The sequence below is a fragment of the Spermophilus citellus genome (assembly GCF_964194105.1).
Source record: "Spermophilus citellus genome assembly, chromosome: 9".
Taxonomy (NCBI): domain Eukaryota; kingdom Metazoa; phylum Chordata; class Mammalia; order Rodentia; family Sciuridae; genus Spermophilus; species Spermophilus citellus.
The window spans coordinates 54,136,828-54,152,034 of NC_138191.1; the positions used below are offsets into that span (position 1 = coordinate 54,136,828).

Consider the following 15,207-nt stretch of genomic DNA (forward strand, 5'->3'; position numbering starts at 1 on the left):
AAGAAACCAAATGTGAACAAAAATTAAAATTCTCCCATTGAGTGGAGTAAGGGAATATATGGAACAAATATACACCTATCTATGGAAAACACTGTGACAAGAACTGGAGTAAAGGGGGATGTACCACACTGGGATACCCAGTGGTTTAAAGACTCTGTCTCCAAGATTATTGAGGGTGGTATGGTAGAAGTTAGCTATGAGTTAGACCTGGAAGAGTGGATAGGAGACATACTGTAGGTATGGTAGGGTGGTACAAGAAGGACTGGCATGGGGTAAAGAATGCAAGCCTTAAAGTACACATGGCGGGAAGTATCTGTAGGGTGTTCAGTTTGAAGAGTCAAGATAAGGGGCAGAATGGTGACTTGAGGTCAGATGATGAAGGTCCATCACTGGGCTATCTTTAATCCTTGTGGTTAGGAGATAGTGTCTTCTTTCAGGATCTCAGTTACTAATTCTTACCTCTGATTTATGATTTCCTAGGCATATCCATCTGCCTGTGCTTAAATGCTATTCACATATCTACTGTGAAATGACCCATTGGTTAAGAACATATGAATGAGGTCAGCCTCTAAGAATCGGCATAATAAAAATTGGCATATATTGAATAAAATTCACCATCTTTAAAAGTAAATCCATGTTTTCTGTAAATGTATGATTAAAAAGCACAAAAAATAATTATTCAAAGCCAAAGTATTATACTCAGTTAATTCAAGTTTTATTTGTATTCTTATTAGCACACAACTGTGAATAGTTATTTAAAAATCTTGAAATATAGTTTTCTTCCCTGTCCGTAAAAGGGAGCTAATAATTTCTCTGCTGAGTTGTTCTAAAGATTGGAAAGAATGTGAAATGCTACCTGCAGTGCTTAGCACATGCAAGTTGTGTTCCTTCTTACTGCTGTATTTACTGAAGGAAGCATCAGCTAGCTTTTGCTGCATAACAAACAAACAAAAAACAAGTTTAGGAATGAAACAACTATTAATTTAATTCACAGTTATGCAAGTTAGCAATTTGCTTAACTGGGCTCAGTCACAAGGATCTTCTGGTCTCAGGTTGTCTTGCTGCATGTATAATCAAGTCCTAGGCAGGTTGGAACTGGGACTGGATGACTCATCTCTGTGCCACGTGGTCTCCCAGTAGCCTTGGTGGGTTTGTTTGCATGGCTAAGTATGATTTAAAGAGAATAAGCAGATGAGTCCCAAATCTCTTGAAGCCTTGATTTGGCACTGGCATACATCAATTCTACCACGTTCTATTGATAAAAACAACTCACAAAGGCAGCCCAACCCAAGGGTTGGGTAAATAAACTGCTTCTTGGTGACAGTAGCTGGAAAAGGGCTTGGGTACAGGGAACAAACTCCGCTTTTCAATTTAACACAAGAGGCTTGGGGATGCAAAATCTGCTAGAATCTGTAATGTAAATTGAAAGGATAGGAAATCAATATGGCATAGTCATGATATAGTAGAGAAGAACTAGAAATCAAAAGATATGAGCTTAATCCCTGCCTCTGCTATTGATTAATTTGACCCTGGTAAAGTAACTTAAATTATCTATGCCTCATTATCCTTAGTAAAAGGGTCTCTAATTCATGATTACTGTGGGAAATTCTTAGTAAAAAGGTCTCTAATTCATGGTTATTGTGGGAAATAAAGGAGATAATGTATACGAAAATGTGTATTCAAGCACAAATATAGCAACAACTATAGTGAGTTATTATTCTTTGATATAAATTAAACTATATATTATATGAGATTCTCAAACCCCTTACCTTCATGTCTGTCCTTTCATCTTTGTAATGTACAAAAAGAATTATATTTAGATATTGAAATTTGTAATAAAAGTGTTCACTCCTTGCAATCCCTTCTCAGCTACCTAATTTAGTACTCCTTTGAGGTCAAGAATTTTTTAATTCCCAACTACATACAAGGTATGTTACTAGATGTTAGAGGTGTATAGCTATAAACCCCCACCCCATCCCAGAACCTAAGTCATCGTTTAAAAATATGTAAACAAAATTAAATGTAACAAATATAACAGAGAAATAGAGAGGATACCAAAGGGTCTCAGAAAAGAAGTCCTAAAAACAGTCAGGGGGCTGGATCCCTTTTCCTTCCTTCTTCCTTTTTTTTTTTTTTTTTTGCTAATCAATTTCAAATAGAAGATAGCCATAGGTGATTTCAGAATCATTTGTGTCACTTATGTATGTTTGGTGTCTTCCCTGATTCACACAGGTAAGCATAATCATCCTTGCCTTTTTGTTATCACTATGCTATGGCTAGTGTGAGTGTAATTATTCTTGTATCCAGTTTATGTGTGTCTCCTTTATTATACATATGCTCCTACAGTGCAGAAAGCATTCCCTATTATTCAGACCAAAGGAATAGATACTTGGTCAAGAGAATGAAGAATGCATATTACATTCCAGAAGCAAAGTCATTCATTGTGGTCAGAGTAAACTTTGCATTGTGGTCTTGCATAGCCTATTAAAGAGACATATTTTATCAGGAAATTGAATTGGAAGCACATTGTGATTAGAGTCTACTTGTCTCTTTAGGAGGATCTGGTAGATTGCATAAGTGAATTCAGAGATGGGACCGCCCATAAGGAAGTTTTTGTAGTAATCAAGATGAGCAATGGTGAAGAGCTAAACTGAGACAGTTGTGGTAGAGAGTCAAAAACTTTTGCAAGAGATATTTGGGAAGTAGACTAGAGCCTTACTGCTCCAACTGGTTTGCATGTTAACATCACCTAGAGATTCTTGAAAAACTCTGATGCAAATTTATTCAGAATCTTTGAGATTATTTTTTAACTATGTAATTTAAATGCTCAATCAAGTTTGAGAACCAATGGACTGGAGAATACTTAGTAAATAATTGGATATGGATGATAAGACAGAGATAAAGATAGGAAATATCCTTCCATTTTTCTCATCTGGAACAAAAAGGTGGTGCTTAGATGTATTTAGGGTAGAACAAATTCAGAGTGAAGAAATTTAAGTTTGGTTTTTGAGAAATTGAATTTAGGAACTAGAAGTTAGTTGGATATGCAGTTCTTGTACTTGGGAGAAAGAGGCAGATCACACAGTTTATGAATTTTCTGCATGTGCTTACTATTGGAAATCATTCTGAGTCTGATACATAAGGATTGTGTATAAAGTAAAATGAACAGAGAACCATGTGCAGACCCTGGGGGACATCAACAGGTAAGAGATGAACAGAGGAGGGAAAAGGTACAAAAAAAAAAAAAACACACAAGAGAGTCAGGAAAGTGGTATCTATCTCCAAGGCTCTGGAGGGTTTCGGGAAACTGGAGGTACTTACCAGTCTTAAGAGCTGAAGAGAATTCCAGTAAAGATTCAGGCTGGAAAAACATCTAATATATTTGATGAGGTTGCTGGTAACCTTGAAGACAGAAACAAGATAAATATATATTAAGGAGTGATCAAAAGGGGTGGAAAAAGCAGCAGCTCCTGTCATTCCTGGAGGGTCCGCAGTGGCTCTTTTTTTCTGTCTTGGAAAACATCTCTGATCTTTTGTAAAAAATATGTATATATTGTTTAACTTTGAAAGTACTTTTCTGTTAGAAATATTTATATGCACAAGACATTGGTGGGTCCCCAAATAAGCCAAAGATGATAAATTTCAAAATAATTTAACAAGACAATATGTAAGGATAGTACTCTCATTTATGGCCATTAAATAAACAATGAGCAAATAAAATTTGAAAATCTTGAGTTTCATTTTAAATGTCCTACAGTCAATGTGTACCATTCAGGAAAATTGTACCAATCTCACTTTCATTATGTTTGAACTGAGGCATAAAGTACATTTAAAATTTGAATGTTATACAGTTAATTAATATTTAATAAACGTATTTTCTTAGTTTAAATGTCTTTGAAAGTCACATGTCCCTTGCTGTTTTTCATCCTCAATATAATCCCAGTAGTGTTAGGGATGATTTTTAAAAATTGTTTGACAAAACCTAACTCTGCTACTTGTAATTTACAGTTGTTCACCTTTGTCACTTTGCATTTTTTCCCTACTAAAAAATTTAAGTTGTCTTGAAGCTGAATTGTTGACTGGATTTCCAATGTAGTTCACAGCACAGTTACAGAATACCAAAGCAGTGCTGACAATGTGCATTTTGAAGCATAGACTTCCAGTCAGCAGGAAGTTGACAAGAGAGTCTGCCCATAACCAACTGGAAGTTGTATGTTGTTTTTCACCTTAATTTCTAATGTCAATCCCGTTGAAATTAAGTTTGAGAAACTCCTTAATAAAAATCTCTTTATTTATTCATAATGAAATGGAATTATCAAATTTTTTTAAAATAGCCATTAATTTTGATTCTTTAACATAAAATTTTTAAAGAATGACAATGGAGCCATATGTTCCTTTTTAATTGCAGAGTAAGCATCCATCTGTATTTGTTTAATTAATCTTTTTGTTTTATTAATATTTGCAGTATTTTTTAGGGAGAAAACATGCAAAATTTTATCTATTGTATTTGATGTTTCATGGAAATTAAGTGTTTACACAAGAGTATACATTTCTTTAACTTACATTCATTAGTCAAAATGAAAATCAAAGCTGGAAAATTCCAATTTAAAAACAGTACCTATGAAGCACAATTTAGTTTAAGAATGGCTTTTCATGAAACAAATCAAATTTTACTAATTTTTCAAAAAGAAGCATGGTAAGATGGATCTCAACTCTAAGATATAATCTATACAACCTATATGGTTATGTTCAACTATATAATCTCTTCCAGTTTTGCAAATCATCTTGTACTTTCATTTTTACTAATTAATCTTGGTTTCCCAAAATATTAATACTGAGGAATATATCTGCCTTTTTGGCCCAGTAATTATATCATAATCTGCAAATTTGCTTTTTCCATTTTCTAAGATGACTATTTATTACTTTAATTTCTCCCTCATAATTCTAAACCTTTGTCCTTAATTCTCTTTACTCTCAGTAGCAGACCTTACCTCATACTTTATAAAAAATTTTAAATACCAGGGATAATGATTTCACCTTTCCCACATCAAATCTATAAATCTGACTGTATCTATACCTATTTTTTGTTTGTTTCTTTCTTTCTCTCTCCACTCCTCCATTCCACCCTGTTAAATCGGCAACAATGCCTCTGCCCCTCTCAAAGGTTCTTCCTCCATTTGTCTCTGTATTCATCACCACGTGCCTTCTCAGTGCTTTCTTACAGGTTATTTTCTACAGCACAAACACATGCTTAAATATGGCCCATTAAAAAACAAACAAGAAACCCTCTCATTATATCTCTCATACCTTCTGCTGCTTCCTCATTTCTCTTTTAGCTATACCACCAAAACCTTTAGAGAGAGATGTTCATCACATCTCTACTTTTTCATATTCTGTTCATTCAACCCAATCAAGTCTGACTTTTATCCTGGCTGCCTTGATGGAAACTCTCTTGTTAAGGTTACCAGTGGTTTATTCATTGTCAAAACCAGAGTGGGCTCCTTTACACAAACTCACAGAAGGATTCATGACAGTTGGTTGCTCTTTCTTTTTGGAACACTGCCTTCTCTTGGCAGGAAACCACACTGCCTTGTGGCTACAGGTCAGTCCCTTGCCCCTTTGTATTTTTCTATCATATTTCTTTACTTTTGAAATCACCTAGCCACTTGACTTTAAATTCCATGACATGTTTAAGGGTATTTAATTTATACCTCTATCCTTAACCTCTTCAGTGAATTCTAGACTCATGCATCAGTGGCCCAATTGATGTCTTCACTAATGTGTTGCTTACTGGATATTTTTTAAGTAATATATTAAAACTGAACCTCTCTATTCCCCCCTCATTGTTTTCTTTACCAGGCTTTTTCATCTGCCCTAAAGTTCAGAACTTCAAACCAGTAATTTAAGGATCATACTTAATGTCTCCTTTTCTCTATGGCCCACTGCATCTGACCATTCACCAGTCCTGGGGGTTCTAGCTCAGAACTATCCATGTCATGCATCTCTGTGGATGTTATGCAAGCCACATTATTTCACCTAAGTGAAGTCCTTGCTTTCACCCTTAACACCCTTATTTCATCCCTGTAAAAGGGTCAGAAGCACCTTGGTGAAGTATAAGTTAGATAGTTTTATCACACCCCTGTAAGCCTTTCAGTGCCCATTACACCTATAGTAAAACCTAAACTCCCACAGCGTTGACAGTTCCCAGGGAGATGACTATTGCTGCTTCTGTCATTTTCCTGGATACTATTCTCATCCTGTCAAGAAATTCCTACCACAAAGGCCTTCTGTTATTCCTATCTCAGTGTCTTTGTGCATGATGTTACTTCCACCTACCAGCTTCCGTTCAGTTCCCCATTCCATTTTTCCAGTGGGCAGTGTCTTCTCATCTCAGTCCTCAACTCAAAAGTCCTTTACTGACCATCTGTCCAATATGGCTGTGTGCATCCCAGTTGTCACAATCCACACAATGTTTCCTCACTTTCCCAAACTAGGGCAAGTGAGAAGATTAGAAATAAAGACAAACACACACAGAAAAGCAGGGCTTGGTGGATCACCAGAGCTCCTGATAGGAGGATGCTGGCTGGCCACAAGGATGCTCCACACATTATTATATAGGTTTAAACATCAAAAGGATTTATTGTAAGAAAGCTTCTTCAAGATAAACTAAAGTGAGGTTGTGAGGAAAGCAGCCCAAGCTTATCAGCTTGCACTGGTATTTCTTCCACCCATGGGCAGCAGCTTTTGAATCTGAGGCTATTTGAACCAGTAAGTTCTGTGTGACACAGAACTCTCTTTGAGGGCGTCCAGCAACTGAGCATTCTCTAATAGACAAGATACCACTGCAAGTTTTCAGAAGGGCTTCGCCTCTGCCTTGAGAAGGTTCAAACAAACCTGTAATTCATTCACCCCTCCATAACAGGAATATTGACTGAGAAATGGCCCTGTTAATATTTTATGTTTCCTTGTTATGACTGTTTCCCTCCCTAAAATGTAAGCAGCAGGAGAACAGGGACTTTTCCGTTTTATTTATCATTTTGGGGTTAGAATGATTACTGGCAAAAATTGGGTATTCAAGGAATTTTGGTTGAATGTTGAATGAACAAAGACTTTACGTCAATATCTTTAAGTTGTTTTGTGTGTCATTTAGTGCCTACCATAGTAGGTAGGTGCTCAACTGATGTTGTTTGGATCTCCCACAAGACTGAGTATCATGAGACACAGGGTGAGGGCAGACAAAGTTCAAAACTATGTACCATTTGGCTTTTCTTCATCACCTGGTTCAATAATGTTTTAAAATAAGAGCCACAAAATGGAGCACTGGAAATGGCATAAATTAAGTGAAATATTGATATAAGGAAAGGTTACTTTGATTTAAGAATATGTTTCATTGGGTATTCATTTCTTGTAATAATGCATGATATTTCACAATATAAAATATCCATCAGTTCTCTTTTTACATAGGAAAAAAATAACCTGTCTTCTCTTGCTTGATTAAAAACTGAGTACAGCAAAACACTGAAGGACTTTCTGATCATCAAAGAAAGATTAAATTATGCTTGGTGTCCTTTTACTGTTAATATATTTTAGCTTGACTTTTTGAGAAAATTCCAGTCTCTTTTAATATAAGGTCAAAAAATTTTTGGTCATTTTGATTCTTCTAAAACAGAATACCACTGTAACTTTACAAGCCATTCTTTGATTTTTTTTTTTTTAGATAAAGACATTTAGAAAGCTTAGACTAATTATCATCTCTTAAATGATGTATAAAGTTTATTTTTCCTTTAAATTAACTTGAATGTGAAAAAGTTGCTTAAGGAGTTATTTCAAAAGTGACAATTTTTGATTTACATTTAGTAATTGTTAAGACTTGAACTTAACAATAATAATATTTATTAATAATATTTAATATTTAATAATAATATTTATTAATTATCATGTGCAGACTCATTTTCAGGAGACACTGTCCTTACATGCAACTATATTGTGGATCTGGCCCCTTCTTGAATCTCTACTTTGCTCTGTCTGTGCCCCCTCCCCCAGCCAAGTATAGCTACTTTTAGGAAGGTGGTTAAGTGAGCAGCCAGAGGTCACCTGCAGCTCTGAATACACTTCATTCTACTTTAGGGACCAATAAGAAAAAGAACATTTATTTTTCCAGAAAGATTTTAAAGGGAGCAGAATAAGCAGTCACTGTGATTAGCCCACCCTGGGATTCTCTCCCAGGTTATGGGTAAAAAGTTAGAATCTATTTTCAGAAGACAGGAAAAGGAGAATAAGGCATATTAATACCTGCCTTGGCTGAACATAATGTATGCCTCCCGCCTGTGGCCAATCCTTCCCCAGTAAGAGGCCCCTTAAAATCTCCGTAGAGCTTTTGCATCCCAGGCATTTGATGCTGTCAATGTCCAGACAATTCTCTGGATGATATTTATTTCTCTTCTTCATCAAACCCAACCGTTAGCTCCTTGTGATTCTAAGCAACCTATAGGGCAGATGATGATTTTAACCAACCCTGGCATAATCAATATAAATTTGAAGCAAATACAGCTTTACCAAAATTAAAATTGTCATTTAGAAAGAAGAACGATGTTAGTCCCTAGTTAGGAGCATGTATCATATCCTGCTGTCAGTGACAGTAAACCTTGTTTCCCTGGCAGTAGAGCTCTGTGCTCAGCCCATCTGCCTAGCTGGATGTTACCCACTGGAAGAATCTTCCTTCCTTGTTGTCCTCCCTGGCACCCTGAGAGGGCACTGGAGAAGAAGATGCACATAGTATGACTGTGGTGACTGAGTGCCCACTTCATGTTTATGTGGGAATGTAAATTTGATGATAATTTTGTTACATTTAGAGAGGTTTTTTGTGTGTTCATGTTGTGATGGTGGATGTTTGTGCTATCTTTGTTTTTAATTTTGTTTTATTTTGAGCAATAAAACTTTCTAAAAACATGTCTATTGCATATCAATTTTACCACTGGAGAACTTGTGTCTAATAACTAATATATATATATATATATATATATATATATATATATATATATATATCTGCGTTTTTATATGCAACTCTGCCCTTAAAGTTCTAGCAACAACCCTCAGGGCTCTGCTCTTCTCTAAATCTGTATGACTTTTTTTGGTTTTGTTTTATTTTTATTTACCCTCTGTCTTGAGGCCACTGAAGATAATAGGAATCTGTCACCTAAGCACAGTCTTCATTCTACTTGATTTTTTTTTCTTTCAAATGGTTGCTTAATTATTTCTTTTCCTTCTCCTTTTTCTTCCATGCAAGGGAGGTATTAGGACTAGTCCTAGACTCCTGTCCCTTTTCTAGCTAAAGAGTGGCAGAGAGCTTTGTGAGCTCTCAGATCATTTGGAAGCAGCAGAAAGAGCGTCTCTCACAGAGGTTGCATAATCATGCTGGCAACCCTTCTCTGCCTGCAAATGTAGCCTAGGATATGACTCTTCGTTTTCTTTTAGCCCCATGAGAAAAAGCCATGGAGAAAATGTTCTCAGGTTTTTATCCAAATTTTCAAAAGCAGAAGCCTCTACTAAACACACACACAAAAAAATGAAACCTAAAAGTCAACCAACAATCGTCAGTCATGCTGAATATTCCTCTTCTATTCATTGTCTTCTTTTACTTACCTCTCTTTTTTCTCTCTCTATAGAATGTATCCAAATCAGCTGTTTCTCTTGGCTTTAGTATTTAGTCATCGTTCTACATTTATCTGCTTGATGTCTTGTAATTTTCTCATTTCAGTCAGCCATAGGATCCCCCCATTCTTCCTTCTCTATTGCTCCCTCTAGTTGACAATCTTGTGTATTTTGGCACTAGATCACTTTTCCATTATAAGACCAATGCCTGCTCCAGACTGATTGTTCTTCACTCCAGTTCATATAATAATTTGCCAGCAGTTTTCCCCAATTATTTATTTTTCCTTTAGCCTATAATATTCATTTCTGCTTAATCTTCTTAAAAGGGAAAGCTGATAAATCAACCCCCTGCTCCTAAACCTTTAGTGATTTCATGTGTGAACTTTTCAGTTAGTGCTTTCTATGTGCCAAAGACCATGCTAGTTACTGCAGATAAAGTGATGAGCAATGCAGAGCAGTCCCAGCCCCTGGGGGATGTCTACAGTCTATCAGGAGGAAAATTGAACCCACTGTTGAAGACAGGCTCTCCCCAATGGTTTTCAGAACTCTCTCCAAAATGATCACAACTTTCTATTCTTCTCTTGATGAAGACATTCATGGGACCTTTACAAGATATCTTTGTGTTTTTTTTCTACTCACAGATTTAAAAGTTTTATGTGGCAAGAACTCAGTGGCTTTTAGTGCAATCTGTCATTGGACTCTGACTTCAAGCTTGGCATAAACTTTTGGCATCTCAAGTTCATCATCTTTAAATGATAATGATAAAAAATGATAAAAAAATTGAGTGCTTATATCAAAAGCAGAGACTCTTGTCTGCTCCTTAGTTTAGGTGTCTTCATGTGAAAAATTGGAAGAATGAGACTACCAATGATTAAATAAGTTAACAAAGTGAAACCCCTTAAAACAGTGCTTAGTCACCATAAATGCTAGTCTTAGCAATTTCTATTATTACTTTTCCAAGTAGGTTGTTCTAGTTTTCTAGTTATCAAGAAACAGTTCCTTGCCCAAGACCACACAGTAAAGTTCTAGCTGGACATTCTGGTTTTAGAGCAGGAGCTAGTCACTACTACCCTACATACTCTCCATAACAGGGTTATAGGAAGACTCTACTTAAATAATCAATATTTAATAAAATTTATAAGGACAACACACGGTGAACATGTGAGGTATTATTATCCATAATATAATAAGCTATGATTAAAAGAGATATTGATTTCTTTTCTGTCCCAAAGCTTGAAATCTTTACCAGTAATTTTATTAACAAACATTTCTATGAAATTATAGAATTTAGACAGTCCTTTCACATAAATAAATTTATGTAATCCCACTGCCCTTGAGAATGGCAAAGCCAGTATTATTAACTCCATTTTAGAAGTGAGAAAGCTGAGGATGGCAATAGTTAAGTAAGTTGTCCAAGTGTTCAAAGATAGCAAATGAGGATGTCTCTGACACACATATCTGAACCTCCAAATGCTATTTGTGCCTTACTGTAACACCCTGCTATTTCTAATGGTTTATTTTTCAACATATGAAAATCTAATTTTATAATATAGCTTGCCCTTAAAAATGTATTTATGTGTACTAGTCAGCCTTCTGTTTCTATGACAAAATATCTAAGATAAACACTTAAAAGGGGGGAAAATTTGTTTGGGCTCATGGTTTCAGAGGTTTTGGTCCATGGTTAGTTGGTTGGCTCTGTCTCTTTGGGTTAGTGGTGAGACTAAACATGGTGGAGAGCTTGTGATGAAGCAAAGTTGCTCACATCATGGCAGTTGGGAAGCTGGGACAGAGGAAGGGGTAGGGTTCCCAGTTTTTCCTTCAAATAACCTAACTTCCTCCAACAAGGTCTCACCCACTAACAGCTCTACCATTTCCCAGAGTACATCAGCTGGGGACCAAACCTTCAGTACTTGAGCTTTTGGGGGACATTGGAGATCTAAATCAAAACAATATGCAAATATTAATATATATTTGTGTTACAGTAGCATAACTTTTATTACTTGAACTTATATTCTTTCCTTTTTTCTTTTAAAGATCGTGATTGCTAGCATCATGTGCAGTTACAACAAAAACGACTGGGTGGAACTCTCCAAAAAGGCTGAGGTAATGGTTTCTTTAGCATATATTTATTTTATTTCTTCTCTCCTATTTTTATTAGCTTTAAATGAAAAGCTGCCATGAAAAATAATACAGTAGAATTGAAATTGAATTGAAAATGTAACTTAAAACATTTCTATTATAATTTGTTTACCCTATGTTTTCATTAAAATGATGGAAATGTAAATTTAAAAGGAATCTATTCTATAAAAGCGGCCCCTTGGATTTCACACACTACCTAAAAATCCTTTATTCTCTGAATCCATACACTCTCTATTTGCATATTAAGCAAACTGTATATTATGATGGATGCCATGATAAAATTTAATTCTACCTTCAAGAGTCTAACTTGATCTTACCTTGCCTTTAGGCAAACTAGTTTGACAGTAGGAGAAGAAATTTTGAATATAAAACTCCTGAATATTTAAAATATAAAAGGTTCATTTAATACTGTTCTCGTTTGAATACAGACATGCATAAAGTGGTAGGACAGAATGCTCCTGAATGGAACACTAGTCAGCGGGTTTTCCATAATATAAATCGAATCTTGCACAAATGCAAACAACTAACCATGTGCCTCAAATTTGTATTTCAAGTAGAAAAATTCATACTTAAAACTATATACTTACATCCATCGTGCTGTCAGGGAACCTGGTCTAGACACTCTTAGCTGGAGTTTTTTGCAAATGTCTCAGTAATACAGAGGACTGAACCTAATAAGACATTTGAAATAATTGACCGTGCTTTATAAAATATTATAAAACTCTCTATAGTCTTAAAAATGTTGATTGTACATTTTATGTGGATATTTTAAAGCTTTGAGAGGAAAAATTACTTCTGGGACTCAGGGGGGTGAAATTAAACATGATCAGTAATTGGCTTCCTGATCTTCTGTGCTGGGTCCATTTTATACATGTATTTACCTAATTGACCATGAAATCTTCCACAGAGCCCGTGGTTGGCATGAGCTTTGCCAATTTTAAGCTGACTATGATGAATGACTTTATCACATTGTATGCTTCTTTGCTTTTCTGTAAGAATAAAATACTTTAAAAATTTGTTTTCTTCAGTAATGAACATTAATTTTTAAATGGGTGAATTTACTTATAAAAAGTCAAAAGCCTTTAATTATAAACAAGTTAGCTAATGAAATGATATTTTCACATTCTATATCTTTCTTTAGTTAGTTTTATTTAATATCATATTCTAAGTTCTCTAGAGCAAAAACTAGAGAGAGAGAAAAAAAAGAGGAGGAAAAGAATGGAGATAAAGGGAGGGAAAGAGCAAGGAAGGAACAAAAGGTATACTTTCTGTTAAGTCAAATCCCTAAAAAACAAATACCAAATGTCTTCTTTGATATAATGAGAGCAACTAAGAGCAGAACAGAGAGGCTGAGCAGGAAGAAAAGATTAGCATTAAATAGAGACATGAGGCGGGAGGGAAAGGGAGAAAAAAAAGGGAAATCACATGGAAATGGAGGGAGACCCTCATTGTTATACAAAATTACATATAAGAGTTTACGAGGGGAATGGGATAACAAACATGGAGGGAAATGAATTTCAGTAGATGGGGTAGAGAGAGAAGATGGGAGGGAAGGGGAGGGGGGATATTAGAGGATAGGAAAGGTAGCAGAATACAACAGTCACTAATATGGCAGTATGTAAAAATGTGATGTGTAACCGATGTGATTCTGCAATCTGTATTTGGGGTAAAAATGGGAGTTCATAACCCAATTGATTCTAATGTATGAAATATGATTTGTCATGAGCTTTGTAATGTTGTGAACATCCAATAATAAAAAAAAAACAGTCTAGTAAATGCTTCTCAGAATTGCAATCTACATATCAAGAAAGTCGGTCTGTACATGATGTCAATTTAAAAAAACCTTCCTATAAACTTAAGTCTGGTCTAGCCTAGGGGGCTTCACATGAAGGATACATCCTCAGGCCTTCCCATCCCCTTGGAAGAAAGCATTAGCATCATGATTCCATCACAGCTCATGCAGTAGGCACCCAATTATATTTTATAGTCACTATTTTGTTTTGTTTTTATGAATACATCCTTCAAAGCAGATTAAAATATATTTTCTTATAATGGAAGAGCCCACGTTAAAAAAAAATTCAAGCCAAAGTTACTATACTACCTAGCTTATGCACTTCTTTGAGAAAAATAGAATGTAAGAAGTGAGATGCCATATCAGCACACTAGCATGCCAACGGCTTTAAGTTTGGCACATGACTTGATGTGATGTGTACACTTTAAGTTCATGAAGTCCTACTCCTGATGGTAGATTAATTTTTGAATTATATAATAGGGAGTTTAGGAAACCTTATCAACTTTTTACTACTGTATCTAAAACCCAAAAAGATTCATGTGTCATAGCAGAACACATGCAGCTATATGAAATCGAGAGAATGAGGCCTGAGAAACTCTGTTAGAATTAAAATTTGGGTTACTATTTTTGGCTAGTTTCACAAGCCCAATAGATTATTTTACTATTCCAAGTAGACATATAAGATCAGATGGGTAATTTTTAAAAAATGCATCCAAGTACATTTTTAAAACATTAATTTCAACTAAGTGCTGTTTGTAAAAGTTAATGTATGCCCAGTCCATCTTCTTTATCATATTCATGCTCCTAAGAAGATTGGTTTCCTACTAGCAATGACACCATGCTATGCCCGGCCTTCCTCTTGTATGTGTTTGTAATGTCCTCTCCTACCTTCCTCAGCCTGGTTTGAATAGCTGTATATTTTGAGCTCCATGAAAAAGGAACATCATCAGGAAAGTTTTACCAGGTTGGTGAAACTTTTGGTGAAATCAGTAGAATGGTTAGGCTCTCCTCAATTTTCTTGGTCCAGGCATCTGGTCACAGACTTTTCTACTTTTCTGAGCATTGATAGCTTATCCCAATTTCATGCAGAAAAAGATTTATGAAGCACATATGATGTGAAAATTTCCTCAGCACACAAACAAAAGTAAATAAGAGATACTCTTTGCATTGTGGATGTATTCACAGTTTAGAGCCATTACTGGACGTTATCATATTAGATCTGAAATAGACCTTGAATGCGTGTTGATAGATTTTGAGTCCATTTCTTTTTTACTGTGTATTAGCCTAGAAAATAGCTGAGTCACAATTAATGAGAGAAAACTTTACTAAAGAATATAATCCCAGAGCACTAAGAGTGAGGGAAAAAGAAAAATGAGACAGAGGTGAAAGGAAAGCAAGTACAGAATGATACATTATAGACCCTGCCAGAATGTCACAAGGAAATAGAGCCTATTGGGTAATTATGTGGGACAGAGAGTGCCATGCAGAATCATCCTGCCTCAGAGCAGCGTAAAGAGAAAGAGTGAGGAGGTACTTACTGGCTCCTTCCTGTCTCCTGTGTCTCATTGATCTTATTTCACACCACAGAGCCTTACTTTTTTCTGCACTTTCAGCTTTGTGCTCTG

At 35.6% G+C, this 15,207-nt stretch overlaps 1 protein-coding gene and 1 long non-coding RNA gene across 3 annotated transcripts in view; one reads left to right on the top strand and one right to left on the bottom strand.

Annotated features, from left to right (window-relative positions):
- The window catches only part of DPYD (dihydropyrimidine dehydrogenase), an 824,864-nt gene that overhangs the window by 520,772 nt on the left and 288,885 nt on the right, over positions 1-15,207 (top strand). For both annotated transcript variants that reach the window (XM_081305920.1, XM_081305921.1), the window contains one exon: positions 11,686-11,754. In XM_081305920.1, coding sequence (XP_081162046.1) covers positions 11,686-11,754 — 69 coding nt within the window. The remainder of the gene's footprint in view (positions 1-11,685; positions 11,755-15,207) is intronic.
- On the bottom strand, positions 719-9,773 carry LOC308656595. The gene is made up of 4 exons (XR_014023755.1): positions 9,643-9,773; positions 3,322-3,402; positions 1,274-1,410; positions 719-1,163 (listed from the first exon to the last, which is right to left on the bottom strand). It is a non-coding gene; the product is annotated as an uncharacterized lncRNA (long non-coding RNA).